The 17,241-nt window shown below is 56.3% G+C and overlaps 1 protein-coding gene and 1 long non-coding RNA gene across 6 annotated transcripts in view; one reads left to right on the top strand and one right to left on the bottom strand.

The window, feature by feature from the left end:
- Positions 1-4,505, bottom strand: part of LOC309817096 — a 30,713-nt gene extending 26,208 nt beyond the window's left edge. Inside the window, exons 1-3 of the long non-coding RNA XR_014296090.1 lie at positions 4,417-4,505; positions 3,042-3,194; positions 971-1,086 (exon numbers count right to left, since the gene is read on the bottom strand). This is a non-coding gene — a long non-coding RNA (uncharacterized lncRNA). The remainder of the gene's footprint in view (positions 1-970; positions 1,087-3,041; positions 3,195-4,416) is intronic.
- Positions 4,318-17,241, top strand: part of PLCG1 (phospholipase C gamma 1) — a 36,824-nt gene continuing 23,900 nt past the window's right edge. For 4 of the 5 annotated variants that reach the window (XM_082645037.1, XM_082645036.1, XM_082645039.1 and 1 more), the window contains exons 1-2: positions 4,539-4,601; positions 4,826-5,147. In XM_082645037.1, coding sequence (XP_082501163.1) covers positions 4,931-5,147 — 217 coding nt within the window. In that variant the 5' untranslated portion in view covers positions 4,539-4,601; positions 4,826-4,930. Of the gene's footprint in view, positions 4,371-4,538; positions 4,602-4,825; positions 5,148-17,241 lie in introns of those variants that run through there. The other variant, XM_082645040.1, reaches the window with a different exon arrangement.

Genomic DNA, 17,241 nt, shown 5'->3' with positions numbered 1-17,241 from the left:
AGGGTTGGTCAGACATCTAACATAATAAACTACTGAGTAAAAATTTTAAAAAGTTTAAAGAAAAGGGATAAAGTTTCATGTGTGGATCAGATTTGATGCTGCAAGTCTATAAATCTGCCGACCTTCAACTGTGGAAGGGGCTTCACTAAGCTATATTTTTACACCTTCTATATTCACTCGAGGTCATTACTAGGAACAATGAAAACTGTGTCGGCATTTGCTGTTAACCTGCTGAGAACATTCTCCACTATTTCAATCAAGTAAGTGTCCACTTGAGAAACTTCTTTTATAATTTAAACCCAGGAAAATTTTTCTCCCCCAAGGAATCAATTACCAGAATAGAAAGAGTTTTTGCTTTGGCTACCAGGTAGCTCAGCCAACATTCGATTCTCAATCACAGCCGCCACATTAACCCATATGAACCAAATTACATTCCTCCTTTGGATAACAGCATATCCCATTTCTACAGTACAAGATTTTTGCCTTTTAAGAAATGTTTCGAGTACTTAAAAGACTAGAAAGGAGACATTTGTGATGGGCACAGTGATGTGCCACTCAGATTCCCCTTCAAGGAAGCATTTGTTTCCGGGAAACCTGTCAGCTCCCTAAGACCACCGTGGCTGCAGACAGCTGTCTGGCCGAGGCTGTGCTCTTCCGAAGACAGCCCACGTTCAATGGCTTATTGAGGTGCTGCAACAGAGCTCCCTGGGGGGACTGGCTGAGGCTGTCACCAAGCCTGAATCACAGCTTAACTTCTCCCTGCGTCCCCTCCTGTTTCCTTCCCTCCCTTCCACAGTGTTGATCCCAAGGGCACTCCCTAAAACATGTTCTGCACACTAACCTCTGTCACAAAGCCTGTTTCCCAAAGAACCGAGCCTGTAACAGTATTTAACCAAATAACTGAAAATAGAAAACACATCAGGTATGGGTATTAAGGAAGGGGTAAGAAAACACAATAAAATGTTCATACCTACATGGAAGGCAACATAGCATGGACTCTGGATGGGTTTGAATCCCATCTCTGCCACCTCTTAGCTATGTGTCCACGAGTATGCCTCTTAATCTCTCCATGCCTCAATTTTTTTTCTGTGAAATGGGGATAATGAGAGAACTTATCTCAGTGCTGTAATAAAGAGTAAATGAGCCAATGGGGGTAAAGCAGTTATACTACATGCCAAGTACTGTTCTAAGTGTTCGCTAAATAAAGACCTGTGGGGTCAGGCCCACAAGGCCAAAGGGGCAACTCGGCTGGGACTCCCCCCCAAACTCCAGGCACAGGTACTGGCGTAGCCAGAGCATGCTGAAGCATGAGTGTTGACAGAAATAGGCCCAAGCCGGGCTAGCTTTGGTGATGTCATCTGTGTGGGCCTTGCGTGGGTGCTGGGCTGCTCCCTCCCAGCCAGCGCAGCTGCAGGCACTGCCAGTAACACCCACGTACCCATATATATGCTGAGCTGGGGGAAGCCCATACCAGTCACACCCTCTGTGCACCCTGCTTTTCCTGAATCTACTTTGGTGGAGGGAGGCACCTGAGGCCTGGGATGCTGGCTCAGAAGTCCCAGGAAAAAATGGGGCCCTGTTTCCTGATTAAGATCCTGGCAGCAGACTGAAAACTTGAGATCCTGTTGGCAGGGATTTCTGGAGCCCCCGGAGGCCCGGACCCAGAGGCAAAAGTAAAAGCAAAAGCAAGGAAGCATGGGCTACATGTCGGGAAGCTCTCAGAAAATGGAAAAATGGAGATTTTTAAAAAGCATCACCACCCACAGGCTGCCCAAGTTGGCCCAAGAAGTAAATGAGGGCTGCAGCACTTAGGAGGCCTCCTGGAAAAACGGATTAGATCAGATAAGCAGGGAGGGGCCCAGTCAGCCCCAACCTGTCTTCCTGGCCTCATCACCTCCCGGGTTCCCTCTCATTTAGTAAACTCTAGCCTTCTTTCTATTCCTAAACTTACTAAGCTCTTTCTGGTCTCAGGGCCTTTGTATATGCTGTTACCTCTGCCTGGAAAGTACTTTCCTCCAACCCACCTCTAATAATTCACCCAGCCATCTCCTCACATCCTTTAGGCCTCTGCTGATGTCTTCCTTGCCTACTAGATCTCAAGTAAGTCTCCCTAATGTTTTAGCTCATAGCCCTCTGTTCTTTTTCTCCATAGCCTCCATGGTAATTGTCCCTACATAACAAAGTGTTTGTCTAATGTCTGTGAATTCCCGGGGCGCTGGTGCTGATTTTCTCTTGTTCTCCTGACTCATGGTTCCGACACCTAGCACAGAGAAGCTCAAGGCCGCAGACAGGGGCAAGCACCACTTCAAGCCCCAGCAAGCCAAAGCCACACGCTGTGAGCACTCAAGTTCTGCACTCAGGTTTCCTGTGCCCGGGGCCAGCCACTCCCAGAGCCAGCCACGCTCAGGGCCTCCCCTCACCCTTGCTGATTAGCCAGCTAGCGTCCGTGTCCACTGTCCACTGACCACCAGCACCTACTGAAGCCAGTGGCTTTCCTGTGAGGCAGAAAATGTATGGCGTCAGACAGATTTGGGTTCAAATCCCCACTTGTTAGTTATGTGGCCTTGGGGCAAGCTGTAGAACTTCTCTGAATCTCAGTTTCTCATCAGTAAATTGGGAACAATCATCCCTGATTAGAGTAATTATGAGGATCAGGTGTGACAACATGTTGTAAACCTTGTAATGCTGGGCCGGGCATTGGGTCAACTTTCATTCCCTCCCTCCTACTTTAAAGGCCTGTCACTAGGTGGCAGTCCATCTCAGCCACTCCACCTCCCCTTGGGTGGCTGAAGCCTACGAGCACAAACACCTCAACTGCAGGCTGAATTCTCAGCTCCTTGGGGGTTGCACTTGAGGGGATCAAAACACACACACACACACACATGCTACCACTACAGCAAGACAAAGTCAGAGGTAGCCCCAGACACTAGTCACCACCCAGATGGGTGGAAAGCCCAAGCACACACTTACATGTACTCACACATTCCTGGAAGCCTGGATCTTTCTCTAGCATCAGCTGGGTGCTGTGCTGAGCCTCTTACCTCTGACGTGTAGTACGTTGTCCTGCTCTGTCTGGCTCTGTCTGGCTCAACATCCGTCAGACAGGCTCCACTGTGACCGCAGGTGTCTTTAGTTTGGGCGGTGTTCTGTGACAGGGGCAGCTAGATTGCAGGGGTGAGTCTAGGGAGTGGCTGCTGGAAGACAAAGAGTGGGAATTATTCAAATAACCAACAAAAGGCCTTGTGGCTAGAGAATGGGGTGAAGGGGAGGTGGTGAGAGATGAAATGGGTGAGAAAGGGGCCAGACCACGTAAGACCTGCTGGGCCAGGTAGGGAGAGTGGATTTTGTGTGCCATGGGAAGTTATGAATGGTTTGAGGCTGGAGGTAGGGAATCATGATTTAATTTCATTTTAAAGACTAGAGAATAGAGAATAGATGCAGGCAAGACCAAGGAGGCTAAAGAGTCTGTTTGAGAGAAGATGGGCCTTGGGCTCGTGGGTGGAGCGGAGATATCCCAAGGTAGAGTGAACTGGACTTGATGGATTGCTGTGGAGTTCAGGCAGAGAGAGGAATCAAGGGTATCTCCAATGGTTTTGACCCAAGCATCTTAGAGGAGTTTAATGCCACGTTCTGAGAATGTGAAGCCTGTGGGAGAAGCAATTTGAAGAGGAAGGTGAGATGTCTGTGTTACGTGGGGACGTGAAGCAGGTAGTTGGATGCGGGGGAGATACAGCTTTGGCACTAGGGTGCCTGGGTTTGGCGGGGGAGGGGTGACGGGGGGTGACGCCATGGGAAGGGTCAGGTCGCCTTGGGAACTGACTCAGGACCCACCGCGGAGGAAGAGAAGCTTCTGGAGGTCGAAAGGCAGCGGCCAGAGAGGGAGAAGGAAAACAAGGGGAGTCGGGCCGGGAAAACCAAAGCTCCGGAGAGCATCTGTAGGAGGGGCGCAGTGAGGTAGGGCCTGAGCCCGCGTCCTGCCGCGTGGAGACGCAGCGTGCGGTGAGGAGGACACTGGTCCAGGCAAGGGACAGAGGAGAAGACCACTGGAGGGCTTGCAGTGGATACTCAGGCCTGGGGGACTACTCCGAATAACGGGACACCCCAAGGCCACACTGGTCACTGGGCCGGGACAAACGTGGGTTCAACAATCTTAGGAGCTGCCCGCGGGCCGGCCCTGGGCGACCAGAGGGGAAGGACGGGACAGGCCGGCTGTCCATCAGAGCCTGCCGACCAATCCGCAGGAGGCCCCGCCCCCGCCCCTCCCCAGAGAGGGAGCGCGGAGGCCCCGCCTCCGCCGCCGCCGCCACCGCCACCGCGGGTGTGAGGCGAAGCGGCCTGGCCTGGTTCCCTCCGCCGGGCAGCCCGCCCAGGTACTGGGTTTGGCTGGCGGGCCCGGGGGGCGCTCCGCACCCTCACCTCTCCTCCCGGTCGCTGCGCGGGCGGCGCTCCGGAAGCGGGCTTGAGGGAACTGCTGCGGCCGGGCCTGTGCGGGACAGTGGGCTGGGCAGCCGGCGTGTGCGACTGACGGCCGGGCCGGCGCGAGGCTGCCGCGCGTGACGGGGCCGGCCGTGGCCGCCAGGCTGTGTCCGGGGCCGCGTGAGGTAGCTCTGCGGGACGGAGGGACTGACAGGTCGACCGCGGGCGGCGCGCGCGCCCCTAGCCGGGGCCTGTCCGGGGGTCGCGGGGCGCAGGCGCGGCGGCGGGCGGCGGGCGGGGGTCCTCCCCACGGGCGCGCGGGCGCCTTTGTTCCAGGCGCGCGGGCCGAGGCGGGGCCTGCAGTGCCGCCCCGCCCCCCGCTCAGGCCCCGCCCCGTCTCCGCCCGCAGGAGCCGCCACCGGGGTCTGCTCGCCCGCCGCCTCCGCCGCCGCCGCCAGCTCGCTCCTGGCGGCCCTGCGCCGCGGCAGCCTGTGCCGCCCCCAGCGCCGGAGCCATGGCGGGCGCCGCGTCCCCCTGCGCCAACGGCTGCGGGCCCGGCGCGCCCTCGGACGCCGAGGTGCTGCACCTCTGCCGCAGCCTCGAGGTGGGCACCGTCATGACTTTGTTCTACTCCAAGAAGTCGCAGCGGCCCGAGCGGAAGACCTTCCAGGTCAAGCTGGAGACGCGGCAGATCACGTGGAGCCGTGGCGCCGACAAGATCGAGGGGGCCAGTAAGTGCGCCCCCCCCTCCCTGGGGCCTGCCGCGCGCGCGGGGGCGGCGGGGGTCTGCGCCCGGCTCCCGCGCGCCCCGGGCCGCCGCTGGAGAGAGACTTGGGCAAACTTTCGGGCTTTCCCCCGACACCCTGTGGGCCCCGCCCCCGCCTCGGCCCGGGTGGTCACCGGGGGCGGGGGGCATCCGGGTCCTCAGTCACCTGACAGGACACCCCCTCCCCCAGCCGGGGGGGAGTGTTCCAGGCTCTTTGCCCAGAGGCCTAAAAATCCTAGCGGGTTGGAGACCAGCGAGGCCGGCGTCTGGTCCCCCACAGACCGGGAGCGGTGTCGGCCGAGGCGACGGGCTCCGAGGCAGCGTGCCCCCCCGCCAGCCCCAGAACCGGGGCCACACCAGATGCGCGCCCTTTCTCCAAAAAGAGCAGCCTCCGCGAAACTCTGGGCCTCCCGGCTGGGCTCATACTTGGAACGGAACCTTTGGGTTCCCTGAGTAGAACTTAGGCAGTTGTTACCGGAGGGCTGGTTTTGGAGCGGAACCGGGCCTACGCATCTCCGTCACGGGGAGAGGGAGGAAGGTGGTCCTGTTCGCTTTGGAAAAGCCTGAGGGGAGGCAGTGGCTGCTTTTTCCCGCCGCTGCTTTTGTCCTGAAGCTGAATTTTGGAGGTCTGTGTGCGTGGGCAGACACCCAAAGCCGGGGCACGGAGAGGGGCCAGGCTCCCCTTGTCCTTGGATGCACATTCTCAAGAGCCTGGCTCCCAGAAGGCCAGCCTCACTGCCTTGTGTCAGGTACTGTTCAAGAGCACGCAGCCAGATTGGGGTCTAGCCCTTTGTGTCCTATGGCCTGTGTCCCGTAGCTGGAGGGAGCCAGGAGTGGCTACTCTTGATTTCCTGCCTCTTTGCCTTCCCAAGCCTGACCTTGGCTGCTTTTGCGAAGGAGGGAGGTGGGGGATTTTGAAAAACCCCAAATCCTTCAGAGTGTTATTCCACTGAGCACGTGCTTGTGCTGTGGCCGGATGGGCCCCCAGCCCTGCTCTCCGTTCCTCCGCCTCCAAGTGTGAGGGGTGATGTGTCTGCAACCCCAGGCTGTGGGTTGCTTCCTGCAAGGACCCCCAGAGACTGATGTTAGAGCCAGGTTCAGAATTAGGTCCATGTGTAGGAAGGGGGTTCAGGAAGTGACACCCCCAAGGGAAGGTCCCACAGACCTCCTTGGCTGTGGTGTACCTGCCTGTAAATGGCTGAGAAGATTGGGAGGAAGGAAGGTCTTACGGTGAGGGAGCCCTCCTCAACTACAAACTCCAGATCTGACACAGCTGCCGAACTTCCACACGGCAGCGGCCTTCCTCGGGGCCCCCATCGGCCCTGTCAGCCATTGGGAGAAAATTTTAGTTACTTGAGACACTGGATTCCAAAGTGGAGGAAGGACAGACACTGCAGAGAGCTGGGATGGCCCTGGAAACATTACCCAGGCGTTAGACTCCAGGCGCAGCCCCTTCCCTGTTTCTGTGGTGCTGCGTGCTCTCCTGAATTGGTAGCACGGGCTGGAGGTCCCCAGATAGACTTCTCCTGGGTAACAGGCTGCATTTCAAACCGTGCACGTGACCAGCAGGCAGTAAGTGCAGCACAGTGGTTGAAGGCAAGGTTGGATTTGAAGCCCGTGTATATTAGTTGTGTAGCCCCTGCAGCTAGCTACTTCTCTGAGCTTTAGTTTCCTCATCTGCGAAGTGGGAGTAATAGTACATCCACTATATTTTGTTGCTCTGGGGGTTAAATGAGAAGATTAAAACAGCTAGCACAGTGCCCGACACATTGTAAATGTTTAATAAATGTAAGCCGTTATTAATGGTAACATTAATAGAGTATGACTGCTCTCCTGGACTGGGACTGTGTGGCTGCAGAAGAGCCTGAGGATGAGGGTGTCGGAAGGGAGGAGGATGGGGCCCCAGTTCCCATTTCACTGAGATCACTACCCGGAGATGGGAGGATATGGTTTTATTTTGCCCTGACCCAACTACTCAGCTACCACGTAGAACAGTGGATAGAGTAAGTATAAGGAAATGTGCACATCTGGCTCATGGGTGGGTCACTTTCTCATTTGTAAGTTGGGGCCTGTATAGAAGGAATGCGTATGGAGAGGCAAGAGGCTAGTCCACGATGTCTCAGGTGTTCGGGGATGGAGGCAGGAATGCAGAGGACCTGATGACCCCAGCCCCCAAGGGTGGGTCAGCCAGAGAGGTACAAATTCAGTGATCTCATCAGTTAGCTGGGATTTGAGAGGCCTGGAGCGTGGGCAAAGGATGTAGAAGGGGCCCTGGCCCTTTGATTTTGGAGGCCCGGATTGAAGGATTCCGGGTGAGAAGGCTAATGGACACTCGTGTGGAGTTCAGACCTTGCAAACAGAGCCTCATGCTGAAGCTGCCCCATTGCTGCCTATTCATGGATGCACCTCGTTGTCGGGTTCTGATGCCTGCAGCCCCCCTCTGTAGGTTCTGAGGAAGTTTAGACTCCCAGCAGGGCCCCTTGCCATCTGGCCTCTTGCCCAGGTGACTCAGGTGTCTGGCCTTTTCCTGCTGACCCTGCCAGGGTACCACGCAGTGCCTGTAACCTGGCCAAAGAGAGAGAGACACTTCTGGGACCCTCAGGGTATCTGTGGCCCTGAGGAGAGACTGGGGTTCAATGAAAGTGCACGGCACTCATGTAGAGCAGGGGTCCCCAACCCCCGGGCCATGGACTGGTACCAGTCCTCGGCCTGTCAGGAACCGGGCCGCACAGCAGGAGGTGAGCGCGGGCGAGCAAGTGAAGCTTCATCTGTCGCCCCCCCATCGCTCGCATTCCCGCCTGGAACGCCCCCGCCCCCCGTCAGTGGAAAAATTGTCTTCCTCGAAACCAGTCCCTGGTACCAAAAAGGTTGGGGACCGCTGATGTACAGGACCTCCTTCTGGCCTAACTCTGTGCCCTCTCACTTTATCCCACACTGTGAGCCGGGGCTGGCAGGTGCTCACTTCTCTGGTAGGAGTTTGGCTTAAAAGAGGGGTGGGGAAGTGCCTTGGTGCTGGTTGTCACAGTGGTGTGACAGGAACCAGGTCAACGCTGGGCTTTTTATGTTACAGATCCTGACTTAAATGAGCACAAAGCAGTTACAGACTTCCTGCTGAGTGCTACAGAGACTTTTCATCATGTTTTCTTGGTTGATCCTCTAAAGGGCCTAGAGTACCACCCCACTTTACAGATGAGGAAATAGAAATGTAGGGAGTGAATTGTGCTGCCATGTGACAACCTCAGTTGGACCTGGCTCTCCAGTCAGTGGCTGGCCAGCCAGTCCCTAAAGGACTCAGAGCCCCGGGGTTGTGCTGTGAGTGGTCTCAGGCCCCCGTTCCTGTGGTCTGCGTTGCTCCTCCGAGGAGAAACCTTTGTGTTCAGACTGTTCTTACAGACAGCCTCAGCCTCTCTAGGCTCTGGCTCTACACTTTTCCCTCTGGTGCCTTCTGGGATGAGAGGTTCAGTCAAGGGTCATTGTGGGTACAGTGGCTTGGGTGGAGGCTCCATGGTGGGCTCTGAGTGCCAGCCAAGCGTATCTGTGGGGACTTTTGCAGCCCCAGCCTTTCGTCTTTGATTCTTCTGTTGACACCCTTCTAGACGCCAGGCTTTCTCAGGTGGTGAATGAAAACAGGCCCTTGCCCTCAGGGAAACTAAAGGGGACAATGGAGTGGTACCTTTGATGCCAGGGGTGGTGGGTGGCGGAAGAACGCAAACCGCCTGGACAAGGCAGTCAGGCTCACAGGCTCATTGGTACCAGCTGTCTGAGGCCTGACCCCTGTGGCTGTCAGACTGCTGAGGAGACAGACCACAGGGCCAGCCCTGAAGGCTGGGCCCAAGATGCCCGAGGAGGGCAGGCCTGTATCATTGGGGATTTTCTTTGTGCTGGCTGGTTGCTCCCGGGGGGAGAGGGGTGAGAGCACATGTCCGGATCTCCAGAGCTAGCCATCCTCGCCTGTGTGTTTCCTGTCTGACTAGTTTTTCCAGGGGAAGTCAGACCTCTTAGTGTTTCCTCAGCCCCCCAGGCTTGCCCTGATGTGTGGGTTTCCAGACCAGCACGGCCAAGCCCCCTGTCCAGCTGGGGCTTTTTCTTTCCTGTGAACCTAGGAAAGGGGCCTGCTTCACATATGCCTGGAAGAGCTGAGCACAGCAGCTCTGGGGCCCCCAACACTTCCACCTTCTCTGTGTGTGTGCACGTGCCCACACAGACCTACGCAGATGCACAGGCTTGAGTTACCAGTTAGAGAGCTTGGTCACTAGCTTGTTTTGGGTAGCCCCTTAGTATGGGGGGCATTTATTTGCTCAGTAAATATTGTGTGAACACCTTTTATTTGCCCAGTGCTAGGCACTAAGGGTTCAAAAGATGGATAAGACTTGGTCGGTGGCATTGTGGGACTCCCAGACTCCTGGAAGAGACAGATTTGGGAACGTGTAATTATAACCCCGTGTATTATGTACCTAGAGGTCCATACCGAGAGCTTCCTGAGTGCAGAATAACGAGCTCTGTCTGCTCAGCAAGCAGGGGGTCGAGAGGAGAGAGCCAGGAAGGCTTCACACGGAAGGTGGCTGGGGAGCTGGGCCTTCCTGAGTGGTTGAGGAACTTGCCTGTGCCCTGGCTGAGGCCCTGGGAGGATCGCTGTGCAGGGGTTGGGCGGGGGGCGGCGTAGGGAGGGCCATGGCATGCTGTACCTCGTGGGTTGTACTCTGTCCTATAGGCACAGCTGTCAGCAGAGGCTGAAGCGGGACTGTCCTGTGTTTGTCTGGGAGGGGTTGAGGAGGGAGACCAGTGAGCCACTGCAGTTTTCAGGAGAGACCTGATGAGCACTGCGCAGCCTCCTTGCGAGGCAGGCGGGAGGCAGCAGTGATGGAGGGGAGGGGAGGGGAGGGGAGGGGCTGGGGCTGGAGGGCGGAGGCAGTAGAGCCAGAGCAGCTCAGCATTCGGGCCCTGAACTCTGCCTGCCTATAGGTCAAAATCCTGTTGTGCAGCGTACTTGCTCTGTGGCCTTGAGCGGGTGACTTTCTCTCTCTGGCTTCCTCGTTTATAAAAGGGGAATAGATTACATTTTTCTCATAAGGGAGTTGTGAGGATTCGGAGAGAATCTGCAAGATGCTTCGCATAGAGCGTAGCACCGTGTAAGTGCTTCACGCATGGGAGCCCTGACGAGGAGGAAGGTGAAGATTAAGTTGCCCGGGAGGGCCTGTTAGGGGAAGGGAGCAAACGTACCTGTGGTATCGAGGGGGCTGGCCACCAAGCGCTTTGATTCGGAGACAAGGAGGCCACCTAACCTCTTTCTTGAAGCTCTCAGGAGCCCCTCTGTCATCAGGGCTCTTTCCTGCCGCTGACTTTTGCAGGGTGCCAGGGCAGTTGGCTGTGAGCAGCTGCTTTGGTATCATATAAAGATATCAGATTGGCCTGTTTCTGAGAACCTCGCCCTGAGAAATGCTACCTGAGCGCCTTGGTGGGAGACCCCTGTCTTCCAGGAAGTGCTTTAATGGCAGCACGTCAGTGTGCTAGGGCCTGCCTTTGCCTCTCCCGTCACCATCCCTATCGGTCTCCGTTAATTCAAGGCATCTCTTCCCACTCTGTGCCCTTTTCTCTGGGATGTGGCTTCAAGGAGGTCAGCGGTGGCTAAGTTGGAGGGAGGAAGTGAGGCCTAATGTAGCAAAGGCCTGATATTAGGGGATAGGAGACTTTTTCCCCCTCTCTGCTCCCTCTCTTAGAACTGCAGAAGTCAGTGGGGACTTTGAGGGGAGTCCCAGGAGAAGTGGAGGTGGGGCAGGAGGAGGGGAGTGTTCTGGAGCTCCTAGTAGAGTGCTTTGTTTAGAGAAGCATGGCGCCCGGGCTTCTCTGGAGGGAAATCTTTGAGAGCAGCATGGTAACAGGTGATAAGACTCTAGGCGGAGCCCAGGGTGAGGAGTGGCCTCCAGCAGCTGTAGCCAGAATCAGTCAGATTTGGGTCTGAGTCTCAGCTCTTCCTGTGACCTTGGGTACAAGTCACTTTAACCTATCTCAAACTGATCTTCAGCTGTAAAAATAATTTGTCCCTCACGGAGCAGTATATTAACAATGGTCAAATGAGATCCGTATGAGAGTGAGAGGTTTTATGTGAGAGAGCTCAGCACAGCATGTGGCACTCGTGGGTGCTTAACAACTGTTTGTGTCCTTGGCTTTCACCGTAACTGACGACAGAGCTCCAATTCTTCTGTCCACCACGAAGCTGGCTGCCGTGGCTGCTCTGACAGCCTGGGCTAGAAGTCTGTTTCCTATTTCTTTTCTTTGTTCCCTCCCTGAGTCTGTACACAGAGGTCGGGGGCAGGAGAAAAATTGGGTACTTGAATAGTGCGTTAGTTCATGGAGCATTTTCTCATCCATTGTGTTGTTTGAGCTCCACCACAGCTCCAACTGAGAGGCGGGAATGCTAGGCTCTCCCTTGTAGATGAGGAAACCAAGGCCCCAAGGCTAAGGTGCCCCAGCAGGTTCATGGTAGTGCTGGGACCGGAGCCTGGAACTTCTGATTCCCACTGCAGTGTTCAGTTTATTCCTCCACTCTGGGGAAATGACAGTAAGGTGGGTGTTCTGCAGGACCAGAGTTGTTTTACTTTATGTGGACAGAGCTCTCTGATCTCTCCTCTGCCCTCTGGGCAGATGTGCTGGTCGACACGCCCAGGCCCCCTTCCTGGCACTCCGGACTCAGAGCCTCCATCGGGACCCTCTGCTGCCCTCGGCTTGCCACAGCCCCCATCGAGATGCTTCTCTCCCTGCTGCGGGGGCGAAGGTAGCAGAAAAGCCTCGCCCTGACTTGCTCTTACTGGGCTGTGGTGACAACCGCACTGAGCCTCTGCCAGGGCAGTGGGAGCCTGGGGCTCTGGGCTCTAGGTGCCCTGAGAGGGGCCTCTCCAGGACCCCGACGCCAAGCTGAAGCACGTGCCTTCGCCCACGTGTTCCTTCGTTCATCCCACGCTTAGTGTGGTCGTAGCTCCCGTGTGTTAGGTACGCTGAACCAGACACGATGACTCCGGCCTCTGACTTGTTCCCTGTGGCAGTGGATCTCTAGCGTAGTGAGCTTTCCGTATCGCCATAGCTACTCTTTCCTTGAAGGAAAAAAAAAAAAAAGCCCTGAAAACAGCTTTCTTGGACCCTGTGGCACACTGAACAAGTGAGGTGCCACTTGTGCCTCCCTGGCTTTGGACTCTGGCATTTGCTGACGTGCCAAGCACTGTGGAGTCTAGCGGTAAAACTAAAGGTTAAGGCACATACAGCCAGAAAGAAAAAATAACGACGGGGTCCGGGCGCACTGAGAAGGAAACAAGCCGCGTTTGCTCTGTCGGTCTGGAGAGATGAGGGTGTGCTGTGTTCATCTCCGTGGCTGACGGTAGCCGAGGCTTGGCTCTCCCGTAGGCCACATGTGTGCGCCGTGGCGAGCCACCCCACTGTTTCCGGAGGGGGGCCTTGGCGGCTCAGGGTCTGCCCCCAGGTGCAGAGCCTCAACACTCCGGGCAGATTAGGCTGGAGGAGGATTTGGGGAAAGGAGGCCGGGGAGAAATTAGTTCCTGTGACTTGAGCACGGGGTACAGTGAGGGTGGCCCCGCTGTTGTGGCAGGTAGGCTGCAGCCCTTGTGGGTCAAGAGGCTGCCTTGGCTGGGGTCTCGGAAACAGGGAACTTTGTGTTTGCACTCCAAGGTATTTATTATAGCTGTGCCCTTGCCTAATTGTATCTCTCCGCCTTCACCCCAACACACATACCCCTGCTTGAGCTGCCCCTGAGCCACAGCTTCCTGCCGTCACCCCAGAGTTAGAGCCGCTCATCACAGCTGGGTGTGCTGGGGCCTCCAGAGGGAGCGGAGACTGAGGCTACCTCGAGAGAGTGCCCTCAGCCCTAGAGGAGAGGGAAGAAGTGTGAGAAGGGGCAGGTCCCTGGATATGCTGGGGCTGGGGAAGAGGCGGTGGGGACGGTGCAGGTGGTCGCTTTGGTGGAGGCTAAGGTCCCAGGAGATGCGGCTCGGAGAGTCTCCGCTTGCATTCCTGCCGCAGTTCTTTTTTTTTTTTTTTTTTTTTTTTTTTGCGGTATGCGGGCCTCTCACTGTTGTGGCCTCCCCCGTTGCGGAGCACAGGCTCCGGACGCGCAGGCCCAGCGGCCATGGCTCACGGGCCCAGCCGCTCCGCGGCATATGGGATCCTCCCAGACCGGGGCACGAACCCGTATCCCCTGCATCGGCAGGCGGACTCTCAACCACTGCGCCACCAGGGAGGCCCCCTGCCGCAGTTCTTGATGGTCTCCCTCTCCTCCTTGTAAGACTAGTTCCTTTTGAGGAGGTGCTTGGCTTGCCTTTGAGAGGCTGCAGTGGCTGAGTGCCCAAGCACAAGTACTAGCTCTCTCCCCGACTTGTCACCTCTAGGAACCAAGCCCGTCCTGGGGGAAGCAGGGAGGGCTCCTTTTTATAGTCCACATGTAGGCTTTGTGTATAGGCTCTGCTGCTTCCTTCTGGGCCCTTCCCGGTGTTGGCCGGTGGCCCTGGCTTCAGCAAGACTAAGGATGCAGAATAAATGGGGCAGGGCTTTCTCCTGCAGGAGACTGGCATCTCCCTTGCTGAGCCAGGCCTGGCACAAAGCAGCCTGGAGTTAGGAAGCAAGAAAAGGAGGTGACCCAGTCCTTGATCCTGGGAAGCTTGTGATCTGGAACGTGCAGAAAACCGTGGAAGCCCAGGGCCGGCAGGAGACAGTTGTGCCTAAAGTGCTGCTGGCTGAGCGCGGGGCTCCGGAGAGAATCAGCCTGCCACTGTGGGTCGCTCCCCCTGCTGGCTAGCAGGCTGGCGTTGTCTAGAGGATCAAGGTGTGGGCTCAGTGAGGAGTGGACGGTCTGACCAAAGCTCCAGGCCCCGGTGGCAGACATCTGACCAGACTGGTAAGGCGTTGGGCCACGGAGAGTTGGACCGCTTGTTTGTGTGAGACCTAATTCTAACTCATCGGGAGTTGGCCATTCACACTGGGGTTGGCTTCCTGTTTTCTTGGACACCTGGGGACATGGCTGAGCTGAAATGTCCTGAGGGAAGTGGTTGTTTAAGGGGCACCTCCCAGGTCCCAGTGTCCTTGGCCTGACCTTGCCCTTTCAGGGGTAGGGCATTGACCATACTGGGACTCTGGCTGTGTAGCTGTGGGTGTGTGATGGGTGAATGCGAACCCCATGGGATTGTGTGACTTTAGCCTCAGGCCCAGAGTGAGTGGGCCCAAGTTCATGGAGTGACTGACCCTAGGAAGGAGGGGAGGAGTTGGCCACAGGTCCCAAAGGCTTCTGCGCCTACTTGAGGGTAGGAGGTCAGCTGGGAAGTTGGGTAGCAACAGGGGCAGGGGGTGACGAGTCCCTCTCTGAGGCTCTGAAGACCACTTCCCCCTGTTTGTCCTCCGGTAGCTCTCCTATTCTGACCCTAACACAGTAATTGAGTATAATGTGCCTGTGTTCACCTGTCAGTTCCTAACTGGGGCTGGCCTTCTTGGGAGCTCTTAGCATATCCAGCAAGGAGGTTAGAAAACATAGTATATATCGGTTTGTCAGGGATTACCCAGAGCCTCTTGAGGGCAGCAATAAAATACAGAGAGGATCCCCTCCAGTGAGAACACCTGATGCCTAGACTGTTCCTTGAGCGTGTCCTGGTCCCTGGCCTGAGAACTGGCCCACACTGGAAGGGTGAGGCTCTGCAGGCAGGGGTGGGAGGCTAGCAGGCAGCTGTCTGTGCTACAGGAGGTGAGGCCAGGAGCTGTCTTAAGAGGGTGGAACCAGGGAATTAAAATCAGGAAGGGCAAGTCCCAAGGTAGCCACTCCTCTCAATAGGGGAGGTGATTTTGAAGAATCTGAGCTGGGCTTCCTGGGGAGGCAGGGAGTGGGTGTTCCCTTTCACCTCGGAGTGAGGTCAGAGAGTAGATCACATACTGGGGCCTTGGCTCCCCGGGAAGCAAAAGGAGGACAGGAGAGTGGCTTGGCTTGGGCTGGTGTTGCCCAAAGGGAGTGGCCCGCTGAGGAGAGGCTGGGCCTAGCAGCTCTAAACTGGGAGAATAGGTGGGTGTACAGGAGAGGGCGTCTGAATGAGCAGGCCTGTGACTTACTGACCCTTGTCATTGTTTAGAACGTCTCCAACCTAATCAGGGTTGACTCTGTTGGGGGTTTGAGGGCTGGCCCCACATGTCCCCCAAAGAGGGAAGGGCCCATGGTGACAGTAACAGAAACCAAAGAGGCGGGGAGCCAGGGCCGGGGTTGTGAGACAGCATGGGGGTCAGCGAGCTCCACAGGGGAAGGCCTCTGCCATCCCCTCCCACCTGTACCCCAACTTCAGCCCCTATCACTCAGCCCCCAGCCGGAGGCCCCTATCATTTCCTTTCAGGAGAGGGCCCCAGATTTTTTCTTTCTTCTCCTAACAGTCCATTTCCTGCTAGGCACTGGGGCATTGACACCAACAGGCATGGAGCTTATGCTCCAGTGGAGAAGACAGTCAGTCAAATAGCCTTAAAATACACAGCGTTCCCACTCATCTAGGTACTAGGTAAATGTGGTTGTGAATGATATTAGAAAAGCCAGTGGGACTTGTTCAAGGATTAGATTGGAGGGGGAGAGAATAGATGTTAAGCATGATTCTAAAGAGTCTAGTTTATGCACCTCTTTGGAGGTGATGCTGTTAGGGGACCCAAGAGGTGTGGCAAGAGGCCTCGTTTTGGTGAGGGGTTGACTTTGAGGCGAACAGGTGGAGACGGCAAGTAGGCAGTTGGTTTGAAGGGTCTGAAGCTTATAGTCACGGAGTAGGCTAGAGCTGTGTTTGTGAATTGCCTGCATTGACACTGAGTGGGGAGCAGGGAGAGCATCGGGAGAGGAGAGGCCCTTGGCATGGGCCTTGACGAAGGCCGGCGTGGGGACAGGTGGGGATAGGCCTGGAGCCTAAGAAGAAGCAGGAAATCAGGAGAGGTTGTGAGGAGAAGTCAAGGGTAGGACTTCCAGCAGGAGGGAGGGTGTGGACAACCGTGTTGATTGCCCTGAGGGTCAGGAAAGAGGAGGCTAGAAAAGTGACTTCTGCTTAGTACTCTGGTTCTCCAGGTGGCCTGAATGTACCATGAGGAGCATTTCGTTGGGCCTTTTGAGATCCTGGACACTCCGATACCCGGCCCTGCTGGGCCCTCATCCTCTTCCCTGTAGCTGGGGGCCTGGCAGACACAGGCCATCTAGAAAGAACTCGGGCAGCACCAGCCTGCAGAGTGGGCAGAGGTCAGCATGCAAGGGGCTGCCTGGGGGGTCATGTGGGCTCGGGCAGAGAAGCTGGGGCAAGCCCCCTGTTGCACCTGCCCCCACTGTGGTGTTGATGGCCAGTGGAGGCCCACCTTCCCTCCCCTCTCATCCATGAAACTCTGAATGCCCTTTTCCCCAAACCCCCAGATGGCTGCATCGATGCCTTGGCTTCTGTGATCCTCCCTGGCAGTCCTGGATAGGCCAGTCCTCCAGACCTGCCTTCTGTGGCCAGAGCGGTCCGAGACGTCCCACATCCAGCTGCTCACTTTCTCTGGCCCTCGGTGCCACAGACACCTCCCTGTTGTTCTACTCTTTGCAGGACCTCATAGTTATCTGCTTCCCCATCTGTTTCCTCCACCGGGCAGGGGCTTTCTGGTTTTCTCAGGGGCAGGAACTCCAATGCCTTACTGATCTCTGTTTATCCAGGACCCACCCCAGGGCCTGACGTGGAGCAGACAGAAGTTTGAAAGTTTGATCCCGGTGATGGAATGAAAGAACAAGCCCGGTGGATAACTGCTCGTCTCTCTCCCAACTTTGAGGTCCTTGGGTGGGGCCTCCTTGCCCTTCCTTCCTTTGGGGCCAGGGCATGCTGTTCCCACCTCTGAAATGGGTGGGATTAATTCTGCACCTTAGGGAAGAGGGCTGCCTGCCTGAATGGTGTGAAGGCTTGCTGGGCTGCCCTGCTTTTTCTCTGCAAACCCAAGTTCAGGCTGGGTGCTGCCGTGGGGCCGCTGCAGAGGGTTCTACATGAACTACCACGTGACCGTGACAAGACCCTTGGGAGCCTCCATTTCCT

This window comes from Mesoplodon mirus (genome assembly GCF_964341445.2).
Source record: "Mesoplodon mirus genome assembly, chromosome: 15".
In the NCBI taxonomy this organism is placed as follows: Eukaryota; Metazoa; Chordata; class Mammalia; order Artiodactyla; family Ziphiidae; genus Mesoplodon; species Mesoplodon mirus.
This window is presented reverse-complemented; position numbering and strand designations above follow the sequence as displayed.